At 47.0% G+C, this 25462-nt stretch overlaps 1 protein-coding gene across 5 annotated transcripts in view; it reads left to right on the top strand.

Moving 5' to 3' along the window:
* Positions 1–25462, top strand: part of LOC149337032 (uncharacterized) — a 121687-nt gene that overhangs the window by 81027 nt on the left and 15198 nt on the right. For 4 of the 5 annotated variants that reach the window (XM_089553238.1, XM_089553239.1, XM_089553237.1 and 1 more), the window contains exons 17-20: positions 1038–1126; positions 11639–11677; positions 14886–14924; positions 22442–22471. In XM_089553238.1, coding sequence (XP_089409364.1) covers positions 1038–1126; positions 11639–11677; positions 14886–14924; positions 22442–22471 — 197 coding nt within the window. The remainder of the gene's footprint in view (positions 1–1037; positions 1127–11638; positions 11678–14885; positions 14925–22441; positions 22472–25462) is intronic. The other variant, XM_089553242.1, reaches the window with a different exon arrangement.

Raw genomic sequence — 25462 nt, 5'->3', positions numbered from 1 at the left:
TTCGCATTAGGAAGTAACGTAATCGTCGGTAATTTTTTGGTATAATTTTCTCCCATTGTTTCACTTATTGCCAATGCCTCGGGAACTAGCAATCACAATGTATATATGTGAAGAAAGCTTTGAATTAGATATCGAAATTGGTAAGATACATAAATTTGTAAGTGCATACACTGCACTTAATGACCTCAGCTTCGACGTGTGTTGTGAAAAATTAGAATATAGAACAGATGTACCCCGTTAAGGTAGCGGTGGAATTGCGCGTGCAGTTATTCAAAATAATTTCTTGGGAACCTCGCTAGACGCAGAATTTTCGAAGACAAAGAAAAGTTGCTTTGTGTCAATATGGACTATATCTACAGGAAGTATCGAAGCATACGGACGCTACAAGTAGTGATAGAGAAAACAGCGATAAAGCGAAGTTTTAGCCAGTAAACAAGAAATGCACAGTGCAAGCGTATTTTAGCAGAAATTGAGAACTAGTGGCTTCCTTGTGCCACTGAAACTTCCTTGTGCAGCAATCTCGGAGAAAAATGTTAAAAATTGAGAAATTATTACACAGTCACATGAAAGGATCGAAGATATTGGTTCATTCGTCTGGCAGGTAGCAACACGTTTCTTTTAAACTGGTTCCACTGATAGCATCGAACAGTTAAGACTGCCGTACAAAACCATTAGGGAACGCTTTTGATGATAGCAAAAACGTTTGTAGAAAAAATTCTAGGCAACCGTTGGGTGACCTCCCGGTGTACTGAATATTACAGGAAATCTTAGATTGTATGAAAAAATTGCCTTCATAGACGGTTTCTTGCTCAAACGTGTCCTTGTACAGAGTTGTTGCTTATGTTAAATTTTAGGACAACTCATTAGTATGTGCATATGCGGCTGCATTGCGGTGAGCATTGAAAGGCCGAGGTTTTCACATGCTGACTAGGCAGAAAACTCTGGCAGCAGTCAACGCTTATGCATATATTTGCGCGCGCAGGAAAAAAAAATGCCATGGAGTTGCAGCAGTGCCTGTTTGATCGGTTACATTGCAGGGAGGAGAGGAGGCTGTGGCTCTACAACATATGCTGCCTCCTCCTTTTGCTCGTCTTGCTGCTCAGGTGGCTGATCTTCAGAGTCGCGCGTAAGTTGTTGCATTATCTTGTTTAAAGCATTATGTGTAAGTGCATAGATTGATAAGCAAAGCTATCAAAGTGCGGCACTTCTTTCTTTTCTTGTGCGAAAGAAATTAGTCGACCAAAGCCTATCGCGTTGCCTGTATCTTTTCTGCACGCGAAATACAACACTGTAGACGCCGCGACGTCTTCCAAGACCTGTAGCGGCCATACTACAGACGACCATGACCCAATAAAACATTTGAACAGCCGTAACAGACACTGTATAGGCTTCTATTCAGGCCCAAAAGGATCGTGTATGCTGTTTCGTGGAAGTATATGTTTTTGTGTTCAAAATTAACTTGCCATGAACAAAAAAATGAAGGGTATACCTACACTCGGGGTGATCATTTTTTGCTTCAATGGCATCTAGAATTTCTGTAGAATTCGTCACTGAGCGTCTTGCCGAATTTCTTTACCCTCGAAGTGCACAGCTTGTGGCGCACCGCATTTCACGGACAAGTAGTCTGCGTATTTTTGAACACTTAACGAAGAAAAATAATTTTCTTCTGCAATGCACTTCTGAAAGTGACTAACTTCTGCTCACTTCTGCAAGTGAGTTCGAGACGAACTTCATTACCTAGGCTGTAGTGTAATTGTGAAATGCACTTAAATTACGGGTCTATTTGTAAACACGCAGTCAATTGAGACTTCCTAGGTGAAAACCATTGTATCTAACACTCAAGAGTGTTAGGCATTATTGAGCGTTTTTTCTGCTGCCTGAAATGATTTCTCGAGTAAGGTTACATCTACAGTTGCCGTTCGAAACGTTCAAAGTATATTGAAGCCGTAGTGAAGGGCTCTGGAAATTCCGACGACCTGAGGTTCTTTAACATGTACTGATATCGCACAATACAAGGCTTCTCGAATTTCGCCTGCATCGAAATTCAACCTCCGCGCTCTGAATCAAACTTGCGCGTTTGGGCTCAGTACCAGAGAACCTTAATCACTGAGCCCCCACGGCCGCCCAATGTACAGTAACTTCGCAACAGACCCGTGGCCGTCTTTGCTGATATACATGCACAAAATGAAAATGTGAACGTCTTATAAAGTAGGAAAAAGTTATTAACATATATTACTAAAGGGGAAAAGCGTCAACATAGCCGCTGTTTGTGGCTCGACTTCTTATCTCCTTGGGCGGGGACTTTTTCACGGAGGAAAGTGCGCGAGCTACGATTAAAGCGTCCGCGCAGCTCTGGATTGGGCAGCTGAAATTCTGGAAACAAAGTAAATAGAAAAGTGCAACAGCCAGTATAATTTTTCGTGCAATTACAGCTGTGCCCATTTGCTGTAGCAGGCTACCTGTGCTTACGCTGGTTCTCACCGTGATTGGCTGCTTCGGTAGCATCTTCGATGTTCAGTTGTTTAGGGAGCGAGTCATCCGTAACGTACGCTGCTGTGCAAGCATGTGGTGAAACATGGCCTTGCTTTGCTGATGGCCTAGAACGTGGATTGCGCTGAATTAAAAATTGACGGAGCTCCACGAAGAACCAGCAACAGCGCCAGGCGTCAGCCTCTCCAGCTCACGTGGCAGGCCCACCCCAATTCATCGTGCGAATGATGTCTGTTGGACCGCTTGGGAAATAAAAACTGAAGCTATTGACATCTGTTTTCTCTATTCAGCCTCAGTCAGCAAAAGTGTTTTCTCTGTTTGGTCTCAGACAGTAAGAAATTTGTCGTCGTTGCTCCCAGGCGGTAATTTTAGCGGTAGCGTGCGTGACGGCGAGGTAAGACCCGCTGGTGCTGGGTACAGCGCTGGAAACAGCGTCGCGTGCCAGTATTAAGCGCCGCGGCTCCTTCAGTGCCTGATCTCAGCTACGCGGTCCAGTGCCTTCGCCACGCTTCCGAGAGGGAGTAGTTGAGCCGATATTAGGACAGTCTGTAGGTACTCACGCATTACAGATCATGCAACCCTGAAAGGCGTCTGTTACAAGTCCTTGCGTTGGATTTGCTCCTCTGTACCCATGAGGCTAACTTTCCTATTCCTATTCCTAGGGCCTATTGCGTGAGGCCCTAAAACGATTCATATTTTTCTGTAGCTTAAAAGATTATATCGCCGAATGGCTTTTGAGGGTTTAAAAGTTTTCCAAGTAAAATGCTCTTATTTCACGCTGCTGCCTGCCAGGCCATTTCACAAGAGGCGCTCGAAAATCAAATAACGCGGTGTTATACGACATCCTTATTCGACAGAACGCCACTGACTGAGGCTGAAGAGAATGCTGCAAATGACTGCATCTTGAAGGCGTTAACTGCAGCGGTGTCGCATCTCTCGGAGGTTAACTCAGTACCGGCACCTTCAACCATTAACTTGCGTGCCACAGCTTATCGCTAATACTGTTTTTGAACATAGCCACTGCTCGAAACTTATACGGTATTGAACGTTTATACAGCCCAGTATAGTTCTCTGCTTCTTGTAATTAAGTAGTAGTTTTGTTTATCTACCCGAAATCGATCCGGTACCAATTTCTAGCCCAGCATTACACAAGGCAGAGTATGCTAGGGAGCGGGATTTGACTTTCGGGTTCGTGGTCTCGACTACTTTTATTTGCTATGGCACTGCCTCCGTTTGCGTATGAGTCTGCTGCAAAGCACTGGTTTACAATACGCAACGTGTGACGAGCGCTCGCTTTTTCTGCCATGATAAAAAAACGGATCACACCATCGGCATGCATCTTACAGAAGCAGAACACTTCAGTCTTCATAATCTAGGCGAATAACTCCCTGTATCGGCCAGTCAATTGAATCGGCGGGGTGATACCGTACAGTTTTAACGCTCTTGATTGGCATTCATTGAAGGCTCTAGCCTGCTAATGACTGCACAGCTTCGTTGTAGTTTATTTGGGTAAATTAACGAGCGCCACTTGTCTCCTGCCCCTTAGGCTTAGTTCGCGCAATTGTTTGTGCTGCATTTCATTACATGCCTGGTAGGCCTAAAAGGCAATAATATCTCATTTTGTTCTTAATGCAGCTGTGCCACCAACAGAAGGCGCCTTGCCAACCATTAGCGGAGGAAAATGCATATTGTGTGTGGGTATATAAGTTGTCGGAGTGAGGAAGCTTTAATATAATAAGGAGCGTTTTCGCTCCGATCTGCCGAGAAAAAATATATAACCGCAAAACATAAGTAATGGTTAAGATTAATCTGGGTAACAGCTCTTTTTGTTCTAACGCGGAAGTTACGACGCACTTATTAGTGCAGCTTAACTATTTAAATGGTCGGTGAATGGAAAATTGCCAATACAAGCTGTTCGGTATCATTTTCTCAGGGTGCTGATTGCACCCACTAGACATGTAAGATTTTTTTTTCTTTTACATACAAGGTGTGCAATATTAGTGAAAACAAAGCCATTTCTTGTCATTTTGTTCAATATTGTCGCTTGACGGGCAGCCGAACAATCAGGCGAGTTGACTGATGGCAGTGAGGTGATTGAATGGCCGCTGGCCTAGAGTGAGCGCTCCGTCCCAGCCACTACCATCTTCGTCTTCATCACAATATGTGCTAATGATGCTTTGACGCCAACAATTCATTGCTTACGTGAAAAAAAAAGGAATCAGCAGGCGCCCAGTCTGAGCGATTTAAGTGCAGCTAGGTCAATTTCCTTCCTCAGAGTGGCCCTGGGGAGAGCAGGACCCATTCTGATGACTCACGGTGCTGCAATACTCACGGTGGCGACAGCACGACTGGGTCTTAGGACGGTTTGAGGCGTTGGACATGCAGAGTCGTGGCCACATTTGCGGAGATTGGCAGACAGGTGTGAGGGGCTCAGTAATGTAGTTGACTCAACACGTGCACTGCAGGACGCAGTAGGGGCCATGGTCTTTCGAAAGAACTTTCTTCTAGAGACCGCGGATACTTCAGAGGATCCTCAGCCAGACTAGTGAACCGGGTGGGAAAGCCTTTTCAAGCTGACCTTGTCATGGCGGTGCTTACAGCAGTCATCTGCTTGCTGGGCAGCTTCATTAACAGTTGTACTCAAAGATTAGGCAGGGCGATAGGGGAGAACTGTGTCAATGGGTGCGGGTAGATGCCGGCTTTGAAGGAAGAAAAATAATTTGGTTTATGGTTTATATGATTAACGGCCTAAAATGACTTAGGCTATGAGCGACGTCGTAGTTAAGAGCTCTGAAAATTTCGACCACCGGGGGTTCTTGAACTTCCATTGACATTGCATTGTACATGCGCCTTTAGCATTTTGCTGCATCGAAAGGCGTCCACCGTGGTCGGAATCGAACTCGCGTGCTTCAGGTCAGCAGCAAGGCATTATAACGACTGAGCCATCGTGGCGATGCCAAGAAGAATGGGCAGAAATCGGTCGTGGATTGGGTAGCAGTGTTGTAGGCGTACGTTATATAAGTAGAAAGAGGTTACAGCGCGTGTAGGTGGCAGTAACGTGTAATGTCCAGCATGTCCCCCAGAGTGCGATTAAGGCATTCGTTTAGACCATTTTTTTTTTGCAGATGGTAGGCTATACAAGCCAGATGAATTATATTGCACTTGGCAAGTATGGTTTTAATTACGTCAGACAAGAAAACTCCTGCTCTGTCACTGGAGAGTTCACGAGCAGCACTTTGGCGGTGTATGGAGCGCTGCAAAATGAAGGACGAGCTGCTACAGCTGGGAGTGTTGTGGTTTCACCATAACTGTTGAATTGACTAATGACCCAATGGTTGCCAGTAGCGGTGTTTGACAGAGGGACGTACAAATCGGTGCCAACATGGTCAGAAGGATCAGGAGGACAATATAGTAGCTGTAAATCGCCATTAGCGTAATCAGGCAGTTTCTTGTGGTGTTTGCAGGCCAGGGAGTAGCGGATGTAGTACTTGAGAATGAAATTATACATGCCCCTCCAATAGTGCCGGAGATGGTTGCGACTTTACGTCTTGAATACTTCCGCGTGGCCGAAATACTGGTCAGCGTAGAAACAGGAGCAGATTTGGGAAGGACGAGAAGTCATTTCCGCCCATCAAGAGTTATATCTACTCCGATAAGAGATTACCACTAACTGCAAAATGTGAACCTTGGGGACTCAGGGAAAAGGACGCTGGAACCGGAGACTGGTCGGAGAGAAAGTTGAGAAGAGACAATCTAGTGATATTTACGCTGCTTGGAAGGCATGCCGCAGGTGGTGAAGAAGTGCGCAGTGGATTTCCGGTCGGAGAGGCAGGAGACATTGGCCTGTAGTTGGGAGTGGGATTGGGAACCGGCGTCCTGTTGCTTGTGGCCCGATTGGTAGACGACGCGTATGTTATATACTCTTGTAGACAGAGCCTATCGAGCCAGGTGGCCGGAGAGATCTTTTAGCGAAGGAAGCCAACAGAGGGCATGGAAGTCCGTGACTACATCATAAGGCATGGATGGTGCAAGCGACTACATATTCCTCTAACCAAGACTTGCACTGGGTAAGCACAGTCCCTAGGCCGGTACTACTGGCGTCCGTGCATACTTTAGTTGGGGCTGGGGGTCCAAGTGGCGAAATATGGGTGCTGCCATGAGATGACTACTCAAGGTGTTGTAGGTTTCCTCACATTCAGGCAACTAACTCGAAAAATCCAAGTTCCTGCTGAGAAGCCGAGTTAAAGGGGCAACAGTTGCCAAGTTCTAAATAAAACATCAAAAATAATAAGAGGCCTTGGAAGCTGCGTAGCTCTATAATGGAATCAAATATTGGAAATGAAGTCACAGCTCGAAGTTTGCTAGCGTCGGGAAGGGCACCCTCCTCTGACACAAAGTGGCTTAAAATTAAGTTCATGAGCACCAAAGCGGCAGTTTTTTTTAAGTTGAGCTGAATGCCGGCATGGGTAAACACGTTAAGGCATGCGTCAGCCGGGACTGATGAGTTTCAAAATCAGCGAAAAAGATCACGTTGTCACCCTGATAACAGAAGCTCGACCTCACCTTGAGAGTGCGAAATCGTATCAATCATGAGCTCGAGAGTAGCTGAACCGTTGCCGAGGCCGAAAGGCTGTAATGAAAGCAGAAACGAATCGAGCCATTTTTCTTCACGAGTGTCACGGGTGAGGCCTGTGGACTGAGAGGCCTGAATCACACAGCTGGGAACCTTTAGAGAGTGTTCTTGAATAACTTGGCGCCCAGTGGCGGAGACAAGACATTGGCCTTGACGCAGAAGGGCATGGACACCGGTGCCTATGTGGTAGGCAACACTTGACGTGCGGGTCAAGTTGGATTGGTGTGAATTCGAAGGAGGAACGAAATTAATGAAGCAGCTCGAGAATTTAAGTGCACTGATATGCAGGAAGAGAGGCATCGATGGAGGGAAGGAAGACGTCTATAGGTGAAGTGTGGAGTGCAGGAATCTGAACGAAATCAATGAGCTGGATGGTACCGAGGCACTTACCGCGACGCACAGCGGGAGGACATATAAACGGACAGGTCGCGTACAATGCAATAAGGCCAGCCGAAATACTGAGTACATCGTAAGATGGCTGGCAGGTACATGCGGCGAATAAAGAGGGGTAAAGGTGTAAAAGGAATTTTCCCTTCAAAACAAGGTCAGAAAAGGGCACAAGGACAGGAGAGTACACAAGTACAGCCTTTGTTAAAAGTTTAGAGCCCAGGGGGTTTGCTTCTAAGCCTCGCAGTGGGCCTCCTGTAACATTCGTGGTCGTCCTACCCATTGGAGGAGACAGGACCAGAAATCTCCTTTCCTTCAGCATATTTGGAGAACTGGAGATGCATTACGAACCAGACAGTGTGCTTCAGAAGCAAACCCCCTAGGCTCCAAACTTTTGACAAAGGCTGTACTTCAGTGTCCTACGGAACAAGGCGGAAACTGAAATGGTTTTATTCAGTATGATAAAGTTTACGCTAATAGGAAGGAATCCACGTACCCTACCCATCTTCACAGATTTCGTTTTTACTCTCGCCTAGCCAAATAAAATCCTGTCGACACTTATGGAATGAGTTTCGAGCTATTATTGGATACTTTCCGACAGCTTTTGTGCAGCTCTAGTCGGCTCATTCCAAGAAGCCAAATATAACTTCTGTAGGGGTCAGCTGGGACTAGAATGTTGCACTTGCAGCTAGCCCAACGCGCTCAAACTATGGACCGCACACACCGGTACTGAGGCGAAAACAAACATTGGGCAGTCTGCGGTTGTTGCTCATGAGGTTGAAAGTAATTAAAAAGAGAAACGGTAAAGTTTCCGCACGGATTAGTGCCACCCAAGTTGATTAATGTTCTCTTTGTTCATCTTGCCTCTGTAAACAGTAGGCGTGTGACCGTACACTGAACACACTACTATTTAAGAACCTTATGGCGACCACTTATGATAACAGCTGCGGAAATACCTGAGCTGTATGTATTTATTCTTGGAGGCTTGATAACTACGCAGAAAACTCAAGGTGCGTTTTATGTTCAGGGAATAAAAGTTAATTGGTGCCAGTACTGTAGCACCGTTAATATCAGCCTCAGTAAAAAAACTATGATGCAATAACCTCAAATGGTTTTTCATACATATATGGCATTCATTTTTTTAAATGATACATTTGTATTACAAATGTCAAACTATATCAAATTGCATGCATTTGTATGAAGAGAAGCCTGTATGAGGTTATTGCATGATACTATGATTGGTTGGTTGGTTGGTTGGTTGGTTGGTTTATGGGGTTTAACGTCCCAAAGCGACTAAGGCTATGAGAGACGCCGTAGTGGAGGGCTCCGGAAATTTCGACCACCTGGGGTTCTTTAACGTGCACTGACATCGCACAGTACACGGGCCTCTAGAATTTCTCCTCCAAAAAAATTCGACCGCCGCGGCCGGGATCGAACCCTCGTCTTTCAGGACAGCAACCGAGCACCATAGCCACTGAGCCACCGCTGCGGCTGATACTATGATTGCATAATACAATAAGATTAATAGTTTCATCATTCCCTGTAAGGAACCGAGGCCGATACCTAGGAGATCTCATCGAATCTATATGATAGTTTGTTGCTGAAGTATCGAGAGGTAAATATTTTATATGGATATATTCTACATGTTCTGACATAACGCCTCATACATGTCGTTTTGCTCATGAACGCTTCCTCGGTATGCTTAGGGAACTTTAAAAACAACTGAGGGAGCAGCTTAGCTACGTAATGGGCAAAGGCCACTTTGCCACGGCTGGCAGACGAGGGTGAATTCGGTGGATATAGTTCGATGTAATATGGATATAGTTTGGATGCTGATGATCAATGGCAGGGTACCCCAAATCTGCCGCCGCGGTGACTCAGTGGTTATGGTGCTCGGCTGCTGACCTGAAAGACGCTGGTTCGATCCCGGCCGCGGCGGTTGAATTTCTTTGGAGGAGAAATTCTAGAGGCCCGTGTACTGTGCGGTGTCAGTGCACGTTAAAGAAGCCCTGGTGGTCGAAATTTCCGGAGCCCTCAACTACGGCGTGTCTCATAGCCTGAGTCGCTTTGGGACGTTAAACCCCATAAACCAACCAACCATCTAGCTTTGTCATGGTATTTTATCCTTTCCATTAAAAATTTTTTGTCGTGTAATGAAAACCATTTTGATTGCAGATCTCTAGTAATGTGTGTGGTATTTGTTTAAATCTCTAAAAGTCTGCACGGCAACTTTTTGGCGTGGATATTTTTTGTGCAGGCACGAATCAATGCAAAATGAATTCACTTTCTGTAAGGCATTTTGCTTTTAGACTTTATGAATTTCAGGGCCTTAATACATTATATTTTTTTTTGTAGCCCCACAACAGAAGGTACGGTTTTCTTAAGTACTCATCGATGGTCCGCCACTCTGAAAATCAACCATGATCCTAGCACTGTAGAGAAAAAGAGCGCAATGCTTGGAAGCTATACTGATAAGCATGATATCACTTATGACCAGAGGTCGCAGTACTAAAGCGACAAGCAGCGGTGCTCCGTGAAATGTCAATTAGGGACAACTGTGCAGTGATTCAACACTGAGGTACGCGGGGAAAAGTTCCGCTTGCGGTATTATTATGTATGTTCTTATGCTCATCCTGTTCATGCTGCTTGAAGTATGGAGTGAACACGAAGCACACTGCCCTTTGCTCAGAAGCGTTGTTCTTTTAGAATGCATGCTGAGAACAGAAAATAACGGCTATAGAAATATTCTGAGGAGGGGAAAAAATAAAAACAGGCGGCACACGGAAAGTGTGGCACCAAGCTGTCACCAGGCTGGGGATGCTTCAGCCTGGCGTTCTTGCGTGAAAACACCCTTTGTTGCCCGTTGCTCCACCCTTGCCATGGCCTACTCATTGCACAGCAGCAAGCTACGAATACTTCATTGTCAGCTATCGTCGGGTTGCGCATTTCTCCACCCTCACCATAACCTCCAAAGCCACTGAACAACCAGCCATTTCCATCCGGTATCCTCTCTTGCTTCCCACTTAAAGTAGATTATAGAAACTAATCACTTTTCCGAAGTATATTGCGCAATGTACTGACCCCTTGTTAACGTGTTACGACTGGTGCTGTAGAGTCTACAACAGAATGCAAGGCTCCATTCCCTGAGCCAAAGCTATGACATCTTGGGTTGTAAAAAAAGAAATCCTGCTTTGAGCTGGGCGTATGCACATGCAGATTTCCAAGCATGAAAGAAAATGCGTCCACTTCTAATAACCGAATACACGCCTGTAGCGTTCTGGAGGGTAACGTGAGAAGTCTTGCAGGAATTACAGACATAAATTACCTACATAAAAGCTCATAGGAAGGAGATCGCAGTGCAGTTGATGTTTACTCTCTAACAATGTTCCCAAAGCCACAGTTTCTAGCAGGCGCTGAATGCAAAAACATCCACTTCTCTGAGACACTCTGTGACTAGTAGTACTCTGCCGGGTACAATGAATTGAGGATGCAAAAAGCGTTAATTGGAAATGTTTTTAAGTAAAGCTACCGAAACAACGCGTGCAACTCCCGTGTGGAGAAGCACTGTTCTTAGGATAGTGGAGCACTCCATAAGCAACAAACGCGTGCATCAGCCACTACTCAGGCAGCAGTTTCTTGCCTAGCGAAACAGTGAATACTATATCTATAATAAAAGCTGTCGCCTTTGCAAGTAAGTCGTAATTTAACGCCGTAGTATATCTTACAGAACTTAGTACGCATAAAGCAAACACCTCTCCTATTATCCTAAACAGGTCACAGAAAAAATCTTCGCGCAGAAAACCAGCGAGACAAGCTTTAGGCTGGACAAGGCTGTTATGGGTGTATAACCCGTGCTATTCGGTGAGATCTTTCGCGATTTTAAATTTTCATACATAAAAAAATTTTGATCAGTGCAGTAACATCATGACTAAATAATTAGAATTTTTTTTCAGTGTCCAAGTGGATGTTTTTCAGCTGCTGTTTACTTCCCGAGAGGACAGACCAAATTCATATATTGTTTTTGTTAGCATTGGAGAGGTCCTGAATGAACTAGGTGATATATTAACGTGCGTTCTATTAATGCCTGCTTGATTTATGCATCATTGACTGTTTCCACTCTTTTTTTAGATGACGAACATAAAGCAACTTCGACCAGTTCTTCCAAAGGTGAGCCATGATTTGAACCATACATTCCCGATGAGGCCATTTTTGGTATGGGCTTCTTTGGTGGAGGGCGCCTGTTCCGTATAATGGTACAGTAATTAATTTCATCTTTGTAGCATATCAACAAGGGTCGTTTAGCAGCATTGCAGCCGGTCCACGCTTTCTGATACAATGGCAGGTGCGTGTACAGTGCAGTTGCACACACGCATAACTTGCAGCATAGTGTGTTGGGAACCATGTATACAAGCCTTCTGTCAAATTTCCAAAAAATATAATGAGGGCAATGGAATAGCCACCTACAGATCGCTGCTGCTTAATATAGACTAACATTTAAACAGCAATCATAGAACTCATCCTTACCCGTTCCACAGTGTACAAGTTGGTGGTGTGGTTGTCCTTTTTTGCACAGAATTTTTAGCTCGCAAACACTGTATATATACTGCGACATTATACTTGATCAGTCGTCATTGTATGCACCAGTCATCTTTCTTTGATGACAGGTGCTTTCAAGGATTTAACTGCAGAAACCCCCGAAAATCTAATTCCTTCATTTTAATATCCGCTCAGTGACGCATTTCTGTGAATTTACAGGCAACGTGTTTAAAAAGACACTTAATCACTTAAGTGCAATTTGGATACATCAAACTTCGTACCTAACAACATCCAGACAGTGCAATGACTAAAAATGCAGCAAGAACACGTGACTGCTTGCGCGCAGGGATGCGAAGGCGTTATATGCAGTACTTCACAAGGTACATGAACGGTTTACTGTTCCGCACGCTTCCGTTGTTGCCGTCGGTAGTGATTGCGAAGCCAGCTGGAGCCCAGTTCATAGCTTGATTGTACTTTCGCCACCTGGAGACCTGGTGCGCAGTACTGTGTGCATGTGGACATAGAATAATGGTTCAGGCCCTGCTGAGGGTTGGAGCTGGTGTACCAAAGTCTTCATCCACATGTCTAACTAATGCTTGGCGATCACGTGGAGATGTGTTGGCGATGATGACGCGGCATCAAAATAAAACTCTATGCCACGTCTAACGGTGCTCAGGAATCCTTCGAATTTCGTGCCATAAACAGCGGACGGTGGCTTTTGGGCTAATAGGACATGTCATGCTGTCGCGTTAACAACATTAATCGTTACTTTTCAGCAATTTTCACCTTGTTGAGCTCTATCGTGAGCTTCCTTTGATTATACGAAAGAATGCTTTCTATCTTTTGAAATAAAACTGGAAAACAATACGTTTACTACAGAGCTCACCAGTCTTTGCCCCCGAATAATTTGCAGTTGTATCGCCGTCAGAAAAATGCATTAAATGAATAAAGTCTACTCTACACCATCAACACCGACTCACTAAGTGCTCATCTCCAGGAAAGCATTCCCGCGTCACTAGTAGATATCAATGGCAATGTAGAAAAAGCTGAAACATGCGGACAAAAAATATCGAATTGCCGGTAACGAAATGTGGTACGCATGTGCACGACGATCTCACTAAAGCAAAACTACAAAACGTAAATAATCAGGTCAAGGATTAAAATTTTTAGGGCAACCTAATAACAGTGACAATCCACTTGGGATAATCAAAATGAACTCCGATCTGCACGTGGTAAAAGTGACCCTCAGCAAATGAAACTCGTCTGAATGCCGAGAACGCAACTTATCTCTTGTGTCGTCTTCGCTTTGGACACACGCATCTTACACAACCTTTACTCAGGAAACGAAAGCTCCGTTGAACGGAGGGTTGAGGCAGCCACAGTAAATAATTGCTTGGAAAACAAAAAAAAAACCAATGCACCCAAGCAAAAAGAGCTAATAGTCCGGTGAGGGCAGCCCTGGGTTAGAGCTACAGTTATTCTGCCTGATATTTCAGTATTTTAAATGTTACACAACAAGCAAGGTTTTGTCCCCTTACTGACCTAATCAGAGCAGTGTGAAGTGACCGGCGACCGTGAAAACTGCATGTTCTGTCTATTCCGCGTTACCCCCAACCATGGAAGTGCGCTTTCTTTACCCAGTAAGGCACTTTCATCGATGGCCAAGTGGATGTTTTTCAGAGCTCTGTTTCCTTAAAGGTGCACTGAAGAGGAATCTGAACTCGTCTTTTTGCCGCGGGAACTCAATCTACACGTTCCGAGCATTCTTAGAAACTTCGTTTTATTGCCCTGTGTGGCCGATTTCCCTAATTAAATCGAATTAACGTCCGGCTCCCGCCTTTTTTTTTAATTCTGCCTCGTACGGTGGGCGGAGTTGACCGACGCGGGGAGTGCCTTTCAGCCAGCTCCGTGGAGGCTTTGCTTTCGCTTTATTTTGTTTTTTAGGTCTCCGTGAGTAAATGGTTTCATTTGCAGATAATATAACCGCAAAATAAGCCCGCAGAAATAAAAATATGCGCGGACTATTTGCTTCTACGGACTACTACGTATTACTCCGCCGATGGCAGGGCGGCAAGCCGCCACGGGACTGGGTGAAAGGCACTCCCCGCGTCGGTCGACTCCGCCCATCGTACGAGGCAGAATTCAAAAAATAAAGGCGGGAGCCGGACGTTAATTCGATTTAATTAGGGAAATCGGCCACACCGGACAATACGTCGCAGTTTCTAAGAATGCTAGGAACGTGTAGATCGAGTTCCCGCGGCAAAAAGAGAAGTTCAGAATCCTCTTCAGTGCACCTTTAAGTGGGCAGTAGCACCATAAGAGCCCAACGAGCAGCAAACTGACATCAGTGGTGTATTATGCCAAAATACAGCTAAGACGTGCTAACTAGAGGGCTGGTTAGCTGGTATTGAAAAGATAATTTTTGCTACTTCTATGAATTACATGCACTGGAGAGGTTTGTTTGCCTGCCGCAGTGCCGAGGGTACCATAGTTTTGAAAATTCTAAAATCGGTATGGATATTGCTTATGGTGTGCTATCCGCCTCAATAAAAACTGAATCAAACTAATATTTAGAAAGCTAACTATTCAGTATTAGTGAAGCAGCCTGCTAGTTAGGACTCGGCTGAATTCCGATGTACTACAGCGGTTACAATGTTATGTCTAAAAAAGCACTCTTCTAACCCAACAAGTAAATCGTTAAAAGTATGTGAAGTTTTACGTGAAACACCCTGTATTTTTAAGAGAAATGGAATACTTCTGATCTCTGTGATAATAGCGTGTGTTCTATTAGCTGTGTAACGGCTTGACTCACACAACACAATTTCCTCTACTTTCATAGATGATGAAAACATCGAGTCGTCGACGGCTGCATCTAAAGGTGAGCATTATTTTAGTAATATACATAGGAAGTGCCATGGTGGCAGGCATTGCAAATGAGCATCAATTTGGAATGCACTTTTTCGGTTTAGGGAGAATGCTTCATAAAAAGGCGAGCCAGCGGTCCAACGATGTTTCCATCTTTGTTTAGAGCATATCGACAAGGCCCATTTAAACCTCATAACAACTTGTCCGTGCTGTCAGTACATTAATAGATCCCAGTATAGTGCATTTACACACGCCCCTATAATTAACAGCACAATGTTTCTAGGAGCCACGTATATATATGTGTATATATATATATATATATATATATATATATATATATATATACAGGGTGTTTCACCTAAGACTTTCTGCAATTTTTAAAAATAAGCTATTTGAAGTAGATGCGCGCTTTTTCTGGCATAGCATTGTCGGTGGTGTAGTACATCATAATGCAGCTAAGATGTGCTAACTAGCAGGCTTGTTAACCAATATTTAATAGTTAACTTTTAAACTATTACAGTTGGGCTCCTTAATTATTGAGAGGCACGTAGCCCACCGTAAGTAATGTCCATATCCGTTTTTAGAATTTCGAGAACGCGATTATCCTCGGCGCTGTGGCCCAACAAATTTTGGCTATCTCGACGGGTTAGGTTCACTGGAGAGGTTGCTTTGCCTGCAAGCTTCTCAAACCGCATGTATATTGGCGCGATGTAGGCGAAATTTGTTGGGCCATAGCGCCAAGGGTAGCCGCGTTTTCGAAATTCTGAAAACTGATATGGGTATTACTTACGGTGGGCTACGTGCCTCTCAATAATTAAGGAGCCCAACTGTAATAGTTTAAAAGTTAACTATTAAATATTGGTTAACAAGCCTGCTAGTTAGCACGTCTTAGCTTCATTATGATGCACTACACCACTGACAATGCTATGCCAAAAAAAGCGTGCATCTAATTCAAATAGCTTATTTTTAAAAATTCCAGAAAGTCTTAGGTGAAACACCCTGTATATATATATTGATATAGGCAGCATTGTCATGAACGGCACGTGTGCTTCTCACGTCCAGGATGACATCTACGTTATGCTTGACCTGGCTGCAGAGCACTTGGTTTCGTGTCTAACTCTGCTTCGTGGATGACCGCGTAGCGACGGCCAGTACGCTTCTGCTAGCTGGTTGGAGTGGCTTAGTTGAGTCTCCGGCTTGTCTCCGATGTTTCCTTAAGTGGCGATCAGCTGATGAGAAGTTAACGAAAAAATGCCTTGCCCGTTTTGCCTTACGCCTAACGGGCCACGTGCTGTTGAAATTAATTCTGGCGTTTTTTTGGCTCAAGATGCGCGCGCCTGCAAAAATTTTTTTCCCTGAGAATCCCGAGGGGGATACAGTATTGCACGTCGAAGGTATTAAACCTCTTCACTGTAGAACAGCCATTCAACACTTCAGTCTAAGATGTATTTTGCTAATGCTTGCTACTGTCTCTTTTGAGGTATATACCTATAACCTAGTCGTTAACTTTGCAGCTCATTTCAGCTCTTCAGCAAGCATTTAAAAAGGGAGTGTTGATGTAATGCTCACTCCTAACATTCCTCGAGTTAATCATCAGATCAGGTTTCGCATCCTTTGCACTCTGTTTTCACAGGACGGAGGGACCACATTCAAAATTCTTTGCTTCAAGCATCTATCTTACTATTACAGCTAGCCGTATCTGTGTCGTCATTTTTGCTTTTCGTCTTTTTTTCGTCGTTTTGCTATAAAAAATACTGCTTAACAGTCTGGGTGATCACCTTCGCTTGTGTGAAAATACCGAGTGATCGTCATTCATGTAGCATGTAAATCTCAGTAACCAAGTTTCAGCGTCTGTTCAGTGTTACATATATTTCTAAAATTGTTTATAAATTATTGCATGCATATATTACGATATTCGTATATTGTCACGGCTTGACGTACAGGCCGGCGGCGAGAACGGGTGAAGACAGAGAGCACAGAACAAAACAGGCAGGTCCACCAGCAGCAACGTCGTCGTCGGCGCGCCGCAATCGCTACTCGTCTTTTTCTTCCACTCGCGACACTACCTCCCCCTATAAAGAAGCATCGTCCCGATGCTAGCACGGAATCAAGAGCACAGGAAGGAAAACCTAGCACGGAATCAAGAGCACAGGAAGGAAAACCACACACGCGCCCAGCAACTCCTGCTGGCCAGTGTAAAAGGGAGTGGTAAAATCAGTTCGGGTCCAGGCGATCATCGCGCGTAATAGGGTTTAAGCCGCACTACGTGCACTATTTCAGGGCGGGGTGAACGACGTGATGACGGTCGGGTTCCTTCGGGCAGCACCTCGTAATTAAGTTCACCGAGGCGGCGAACAACTGTATACGGGCCAAACTAGCGCTTCATGAGTTTTTCGGAGACCTCGACGGCGCACCGGTGTCCACACCCAGACCTTGTCTCCAGGGTAAAAATGGACGTCGCGTCGACGGAGATTGTACCGACGAGCGTCGGCATGTTGTTGATGTTGGGTACGGAGTCTGGCGAGTTGCCGAGCTTCTTCTGCGCGCTCGCAGACTAGTCGGGCATCATCGGCGACGTCGACAGGTGGCTCGTGCGGTAGCATAGCGTCAAGCATCGTGGTGACCTGTCTTCCATGTACCAGCTGGAAAGGGGACATACCTGTCGTCTCCTGGACAGCGGTATTATAAGCGAATGTAACGTAAGGCAGTACCGCGTCCCAACTGCGGTGGGCGACATCCACGTACATGGCGATCATGTCGGCCATGGTCTTGTTCAGCCGCTCCGTCAGCCCATTCGTTTGCGGATGGTACGCAGTAGTTCGGCGGTGGCTGGTGCAGCTGAGATGGAGGATCTCCTGTGTGAGCTTGGCCAGAAACGCGGCACCCCGGTCAGTGATCAAAACGGCAGGGGCACCGTGACGGAGCACAATGCACTCAATAAAAAATTGGGCTGCCTCAACAGCTGTCGCCGACGGAAGTGCTCGGGACTCCGCGTATCGTGTTAGGTAGTCCGTCGCTATGATAACGTACCTGTTGCCCGACTGCGACGTTGGAAATGGTCCAAGAAAATCCATTTCAACAGTGTGGAACGGAACAGGCGGTGGTTCGAGTGGTTGGAGAAGGCCAGCTGGTCGTATGGGCGGTGTTTTGCGCCTTTGACACTCTCGACAAGTTCTTATGTAGTGACGGACGTACTTAGGAAGTGTCGGCCAGTAGTACTGTTCTCGAATACGTGAAAGTGTTCGGCTGTAGCCAAGGTGACCAGCTGTAGGATCGTCATGGCAAGCTTGGGCGACCTCGGCGCGCAGGTCTTCCGGCACAACAAGGAGCCACGAACTCGGGCTGCTGTCGAAGTTCTGCTTGTACAATACACCATGCATTATCTTGAATGTCGGCAGTATGCGCTGGAAAATGCGAGGCACCGCAGCTTCGTGGCCTTCCAAGTGCGCCATCAGCTGATCAAGCTGAGGATCACTGCGTTGCCGAGCAGCCATATCTGCCATGTCCAATGCCCCAAGGAAGCCGTCCTCTTCGTCATTTTCGCCTCCCGGTGCCGGCTCCACGGGGGCTCGAGACAAGCAGTCAGCATCATGGTGTTTGCGGCCGGACTTGTAGGTGATGGTGACGTCGTACTCCTGTAGCCGAAGGCTCCACCGAGCAAGGCGGCCTGCTGGATCCTTAATATTGGCGAGCCAGCACAGCGAATGGTGATCGGTGACGACACGAAAAGGGCGACCGTACAGATAGGGCCGGAATTTGGTGATGGCCCAGATGACAGCGAGGCACTCTTTCTCAGTTGTCGAGTAATTGCCCTCCGCCTGCGAAAGAGCTCGGCTGGCATACGCAATAACCCTCTCAGCGCCGTCCTGGAATTGCACCAGCACTGCTCCTAGTCCTTTGTTGCTGGCGTCCGTGTGGAGTTCAGTGTCGGCGTCTTGATCAAAATGGCCTAGTATGGGGGATGTTGCAAGGGCGTGTTTTAATTGGCGGAATGCTGATTGTTGCTCCTCGGTCCACTCAAAGACAACGTTATCCTTCGTCAGGCGGTAAAGTGGCGCCGCGATCTGGGCAAAGTTCCGTACGAAACGTCTGAAGTATGCGCAGAGACCAAGAAAGCTTCTGACGGTCTTCTTGTCCGACGGTGGAGGGAAGGATGCGACGGCGGCCGTTTTCTCGGGGTCTGGCTTCACACCCACTTGGCTGACGATGTGACCAAGGAACTTTAGTTGACTGTATGCGAACCGGCACTTCGAAGGCTTGAGCGTGAGTCCGGCGTTCAGAAGAGCTTGAAGAACCGCTTCAAGACGCACCAGATGGTCTGCGAAAGTGCTTGAGAAGATGACAACGTCATCCAGATACACGAGACATGTCTGCCACTTTAGACCGGCGAGCACAGTATCCATGACTCGTTGAAATGTCGCGGGCGCTGTACACAGGCCAAACGGCATCACCTTAAACTCGTAGAGGCCATCCGGGGTTATAAATGCAGTCTTTTCGCGGTCGCGCTCATCCACTTCAATTTGCCAGTATCCACTCTTCAAGTCGATGGACGAAAAATAGCGGGCATGACGAAGACGGTCTAGGGTGTCGTCGATGCGTGGTAGTGGATACACGTCCTTCTTGGTCACCTTGTTGAGTCGCCGGTAGTCGACGCAAAATCGTAGGGTCCCGTCTTTTTTCTTCACTAGTACTACAGGTGCGGACCACGGACTGTTGGATGGTTGGATGACGTCGTCCTTTATCATTTCGCGCACTTGCTCCTGTATGGTTTCCCTTTCCTTCAAGGAAACGCGGTACGGCGGCTGACGAATCGGGTGCGTTGCGGTGTCGACAATAATTCGATGCTTGGCGACGGGTGTCTGGCGAACTCGGTATGTCGTCGCGAAACAGTTATTGTACCGATGCAAAAGAGAGAGCAGTTCACGTGTTTGGGAAGGCTCAAGTTTGGGGTCGATATCCAGGGGCAACGTTGCAGGGTCTCGAGACTCGGGCGGGGCCGCCTCTGTAGGCAGCGCAACAGCTTCACGAACGCCGCTAAGTTCTTCCATTTGGGCTATAACTGACCCTTTTGTCAGGTGCTGCGGCTCGTTCCTGAAGTTGGTCACGAAGATGTTGGCACACCCTCGTCGAACATTTGCGACCCCTCGCGCAACACCAATGCCACGCGTAAGTAACAGCTGGACACTGCCTTCCAGAACGCCTTCTCCACATGCTGTTGTATCGGCTCGGACCGGCAGGAAAACTGTCGACAACGGCGGCAAGTGGACATGGTCGGCATCAACTTTCATCGCAAAGCCTGTGGCCCGAGGCGGTACTGGCGATGAAGAACGTGCGCGGAGGGTCAACCTGTTCTGCCCTATGTCGATTACGGCGCCATATTCACGGAGAAAATCCATGCCCAGAATAACATCTTTAGAGCAATTCTCCAATATCACGAATGTGGCGGGGCACGTCTCACCGTGGATCTCGACGCGGGCAGTGCACTTGCCAACATGTTTACGATGTGGCCTCCCGCGGTACGTATGGGCGGTCCGTCCCACTGGGTGGTAACCTTGCGAAGACGCCGAGAGAAACTTCCGCTGAAGACCGAGTAATCGGCGCCGGTGTCCACAAGCGCCGTTACGTCGCGTCCGTCGATCAGAATGTGCACATTGCTAGAGGTTACAAAACGATTCGCGCTTCCAAGGATGCCATCGGTCGAGCTGGGACATTCCAACGTAGGCGGAGGTTCTTTACTTCGTGCGACTCCGGCAACGCCACCTCCAGGCGTCGCCGTACTCAGTTTTCCCGAAGTGGCGAAAGGCTCTCACGGCGAGACCCGCGAGAAGGGGATGGTGGGCGGCGAGGTGGCGGCGACCGGGAGGTGCGAGGAGAAGCTATAACCGGTGATGGAGAACGTCGAAGGTAGTCTTGTATGTCGCGGGGCTGTTCACCGTAGCGGGGGCACGGATCAGCCCGGTTAAAACCCCTTAGGCCAAGCTCGCGGTATGGACAGGAGCGATACATGTGGTCAGGCTCACCGCAGTGAAAACACAATGGTCGCCGGTCCGCAGTCCTCCAGATGTCGGTCTTCCTGCGTCTCGGCGGTCCCAGGCGGGCATCAGACGGGTGCAGGAACTCGCGGCGTTGAAGGCCAGAATCGGGAGCGCTCTGGACTTGGCGATGGGCGGGAGGCGGACGACGAACTGCGGCGGCGTAGCTCAGAGTTGGTGGGTCGGCTGCAGCTACAATTGGGACGTTTTCTGGCGCCAGCATGTGTCGCAGTTCCTCGCGAACGGCCGACGCGATGGAGACAGAGGCGGGCTGCTCAGGAGAAGGGAAGAGCTTTTTCAGCTCCTCGCGGATGACGTCGCGAATTATTTCTCGAACATCGGCTAGACCAACTCCGCCCAGGCCAGACGAGGCAAGACTTGAGACGGCAGGAAGGGCGCTCAGTCTCTGAAAGTGACTGGTTCTTGTCGCCAATGCGTGCTCGATATTTGTAGCTTCGGCGACAAATCCGGCTACTGTGGTCGGAGGATTGCGTATGAGGCCTCCAAAGATGTCATTCCGGACACCCCTCATCAACGCCCGTACCTTTTTCTCCTCAGTAGCCCCGGGGCGGCGCGGGCACTCAGACGCAGCACGTCTTCGACGAAGCTCCTGACGCTTTCGGTGGGTCCCTGGATGCGAGCGTGGAGCAGATCTTCTGCTTGCTGTCGCCGGTGTTGGTTCGCGAACGTGCGCACCAGTTCGCTCTTGCATGTCTCCCATGATGTTAAAGAAGCCTCATGGTTCTCAAACCAATACTTTGCTGTGGCTTCCAGGGAGAAGTACAGATTCTGCAGGCATTGGTCGGGAGTCCACCCGTTATGTCGAGCTACTCTTTCATAGTGCTGGACCCAGTCTTCAACATCGTCGAGGCCATCGCCACGGAACGGGACGACAGATCTTGTAGTGACAGGCACGTAGACAATCCTCGACGCAATCGCGGGGTCGGTTTGTTGTGACTGGGACGCCATGGTGACGTTGGCTGTCCTAGATGTCCGCGATCCCTCGGGCAAGAGTCCGAATTCCGGCGCTTGGCCTTGCTGACGTCGGCTAGCGCGAGTCTCAGTTTCTGCCGAGGGCTCCTCCAAGAAAACTCGACGGCCAGGACTTAGGACGGGGCTCGAACTACGAGGCGGGGTGCGCTGCATGAGATGCGTTACCCCGCACCTCCACCAAATGTCACGGCTTGACGTACAGGCCGGCGGCGAGAACGGGTGAAGACAGAGAGCACAGAACAAAACAGGCAGGTCCACCAGCAGCAACGTCGTCGTCGGCGCGCCGCAATCGCTACTCGTCTTTTTCTTCCACTCGCGACAATATTACGATAGAGACTTTGCATCAGGACTCGGAACTTTCATAGCGCCTGGAAACTGCTTTTTTTTCGCAGAAAAAAAGCAAGCACTAATAAAGGCGATTTTCATATCTTATAATTGTGACTGTCAAAAATTTTCTTCTGCTATATCGATCCCACAGTAATTTTTTTTTGCTCTTCCTTTACAGATGAAAACCGATTCACCGACGAAATTCCATGTAAGCTGTTAAATAATTTTAAACGCTCAATGTTTCAAACGCTTAAGTGTAACAGATAACTCAGAATAAGCGAGAAATACAAGTTCATGTTACATATCATAATTTTGCCGATGTCGTGCATCTTATATTGCACACAACAGAGCGATTCATTGAAATGTGCCTACCGATGCCATCTGGCCTTCAGGACACTGCATTCCAGCTCGAGCACCCTTTGCCTAACAATAATAGGGTATTTTCTTAGTTGGGTGCATAGCTGCTATGACAACTCAGTCGGTCCCCGGTTTCAAGCTCTCTTCAAAGCCCAGGAGACACCTAGGGTGCTTTCCGCCGCACATACGCCTGCAGCAACAAAAAGTACATGAAATACTAAAGAGACAATAAAAAAGAGCTGCCGCCCTCAATTTCCTGCTCCTGCGCGTCTCCAGCAGGCCGGTTAGCGGGACCTAAGATTCGTTACGACGTAGCAAATGTTTGCCGACTACTCGTGGATGTCTAATTTGTGCTCAGCATAACATACAGAAGCAGCTTTGGTCTTTTTGTTTCTTAATATCACTTGCATACCAGCTTCGTGAATAGCCTCGCAGCGTTTCGACCAACAGGGTGCACCGGCTTCATTAAACCGCTGACACGTGAATTTTCGTGGTAAATTCCATGCCAGCAAGAAATCCTTCCTTTTTTTACTTTGTTTCTCGAAAATAATGGCCTGATGCACGTCGAATGTTTGGATCTATTCATTGCACACCGGTCAACACATTATTCTTGTAGCTGCTATTTTTGTTGCTGTTTTCTGCTGTACCGGTCCATTGGGAGCGGCTTTTCTAGTAAGCCCTCGCGAACGAAGTGTTAATGCAATGCTCACAATTAGCAATCCTAACACTAAATGTGTTACTATAATAACATATCCTATTACAGCTTTCCTTATAAGCATCGTCGTTTGTGTTCATACTTTTCAAGTATCCTTAATTTGGCCTAATTTCATCAGCGGTATGCAGCATGGACTCACAACTAACACACTTTAGTGCACTCTGAGGATTTTCTGTCATATGCTGTATGAGAGTCAAGTGCATGCGTTACACTAGCTGTAGGTGTCTCTGTATATTGTCCTCGTCATAAAATATATATTCCTGGAAGCAGCTGCGGGTGCCTACAAGGAAGCAGCCTGGTTATGTATTTCAATTGGCGATTTGAAGAGACGTGCCCTAGCTTGCCGCAGTGAAAGCGTGTGTGGCGGTTTTCAGTCTTCCAGGGGAGGTAGGCCACAGGCCCAGAGGCCGCTCAAGTTTCCTACGCCCTTTTTCTTTCAATTTCAAATTTTCTGGAGTCTGCGCATTACTAACGCCGCCGACCATTACGTTGGATTTCACAACAATTTACCACACACAGATTTCTTTCTTCATTCACTTAACGCTGAATGCTCTTGTAGTGTTCCATCAGCGTATTCATCGCCTCTTTCTTGTGCTCTCCATGGGGATTGCCTTTAGGCACTACATTTTTTCCCTCAGTAGGAGCACAGCAGACATGTGTTGAAGCTTGTGCGCAGTCTTCCTTGTCGAGAAGTGGAATAAATAGCTTGCAACTGCAACTAATGCGCAGTACTCCACTCCCAGTGAATAGAAGCTTCCTATTACGAGGGACGAGTAATAATACGTGTCTGTTGCATTCTGCTTAAGAGGTATGCTTAGCAGAGAGCAGGATCCACGAGATTTTGAAGCCTCACAGCGTGGGAGACTCTGCTAGTGCGTGAAGTAGGAAAAATATGAGCGTGAAGTAGGAAGAAGTACCCGCTCACTAAGAGCCGGCACTGGGCAATCTTAACCAACGCTAAGTATCGTCGCTAAGCGCTCTAAAACATGCAACCTCTCAAGTTTGAGGTTGCATGGAAGCTTCTGGGGGGGGGGGGGGGAGATTAGTTTATTAGCGCATTTTTCATGCCTGTGTTCTACCAAGCTGAGCATGATGTCAATCGTTTTTATAGGGCTATTCACGCTGGAGCCGTAAATGTCAAAAGTTTTAAAAGCGGTATTTCTCGCAAGTATCTTCCCCCTCATCCTCGCGAATGACCAGGCCTCAATTCCAGGCAGATGGTAAATGCCGTAGCTTACGCTGCAGGTGCACTGTGCGTGTTTTTCGTCCTTGTCTCGTGTTTGAGAGCGGACGTTCCTAATTTTCAAAGTAGTCTGCTCATCACATGAGGGACAGAGCCACCTCCGCTAGAGGATGTTGGATGCTGGGTGCCGTTTTCGCGAGCTCACTTAGAAATGATGGTTACTTTTTGTTCCTCCTCCCTCAGAGCGGAAACCTTCCTTATAAGGTTGTTGCGGTGGAATGGCTTGCTTACTCAAAGCGCGGTGGAGACAATGATAAAATCAAGATAAAGAGCTCTGCACCATTTCACTTCGCGCGTTTATGGCACATCTGCTTAGGTCATTGTCGTGGGCATAATTTGGAGGTTTCGATATAGACAGAAAGAGAAAGAAGTGTCGAAACTACTCGCTGTCTTGTAGCTGGGGCCGATTACTGTGGGCAGATGCAGCGTTGGTCATGAACGGCGCGTATGCTGGCGACGTCGAGGAGGACGACTGCGTATATACTTGATATATGGTTGAAGAACACTTGCATGACGTTCTCTGTCTAACACTGCTTCATGGATAACAGCATAGAGACGGCCAGTACGCTTCTGCCAGAAGGCTCCAGTGGCTTTATACAACCGTTGGCTTGTGACTCTGATCTTTCTTTAGGTGGCGGGCAGGTGAAAAAAAAAGTTGAAATAAAAATGCCTTGCCCACATCGCCTATCGCAAAACTCGTCATGAGGTTATGTGTGAATTTTTGCGTTAAGACTCGTGCATACGTAATATTTTGCGCGCCTAATCTGGGAGTTGATGCTGTGTTGCACGTCCAATGCATTAAATACCTTCACTGCAGAAAACTAGTTCAATGGTACAGTCTAAGATATTCTTTTATGTTAAGATTGCTCGCTTTTGAGTTATAT

Source organism: Amblyomma mixtum, chromosome 7 (assembly GCF_055824585.1).
Source record: "Amblyomma mixtum isolate Tamu chromosome 7, ASM5582458v1, whole genome shotgun sequence".
In the NCBI taxonomy this organism is placed as follows: Eukaryota; Metazoa; Arthropoda; class Arachnida; order Ixodida; family Ixodidae; genus Amblyomma; species Amblyomma mixtum.
Note: the sequence above shows the minus strand (reverse complement) of the source record. Positions and strands in the feature narration are given on the sequence as shown.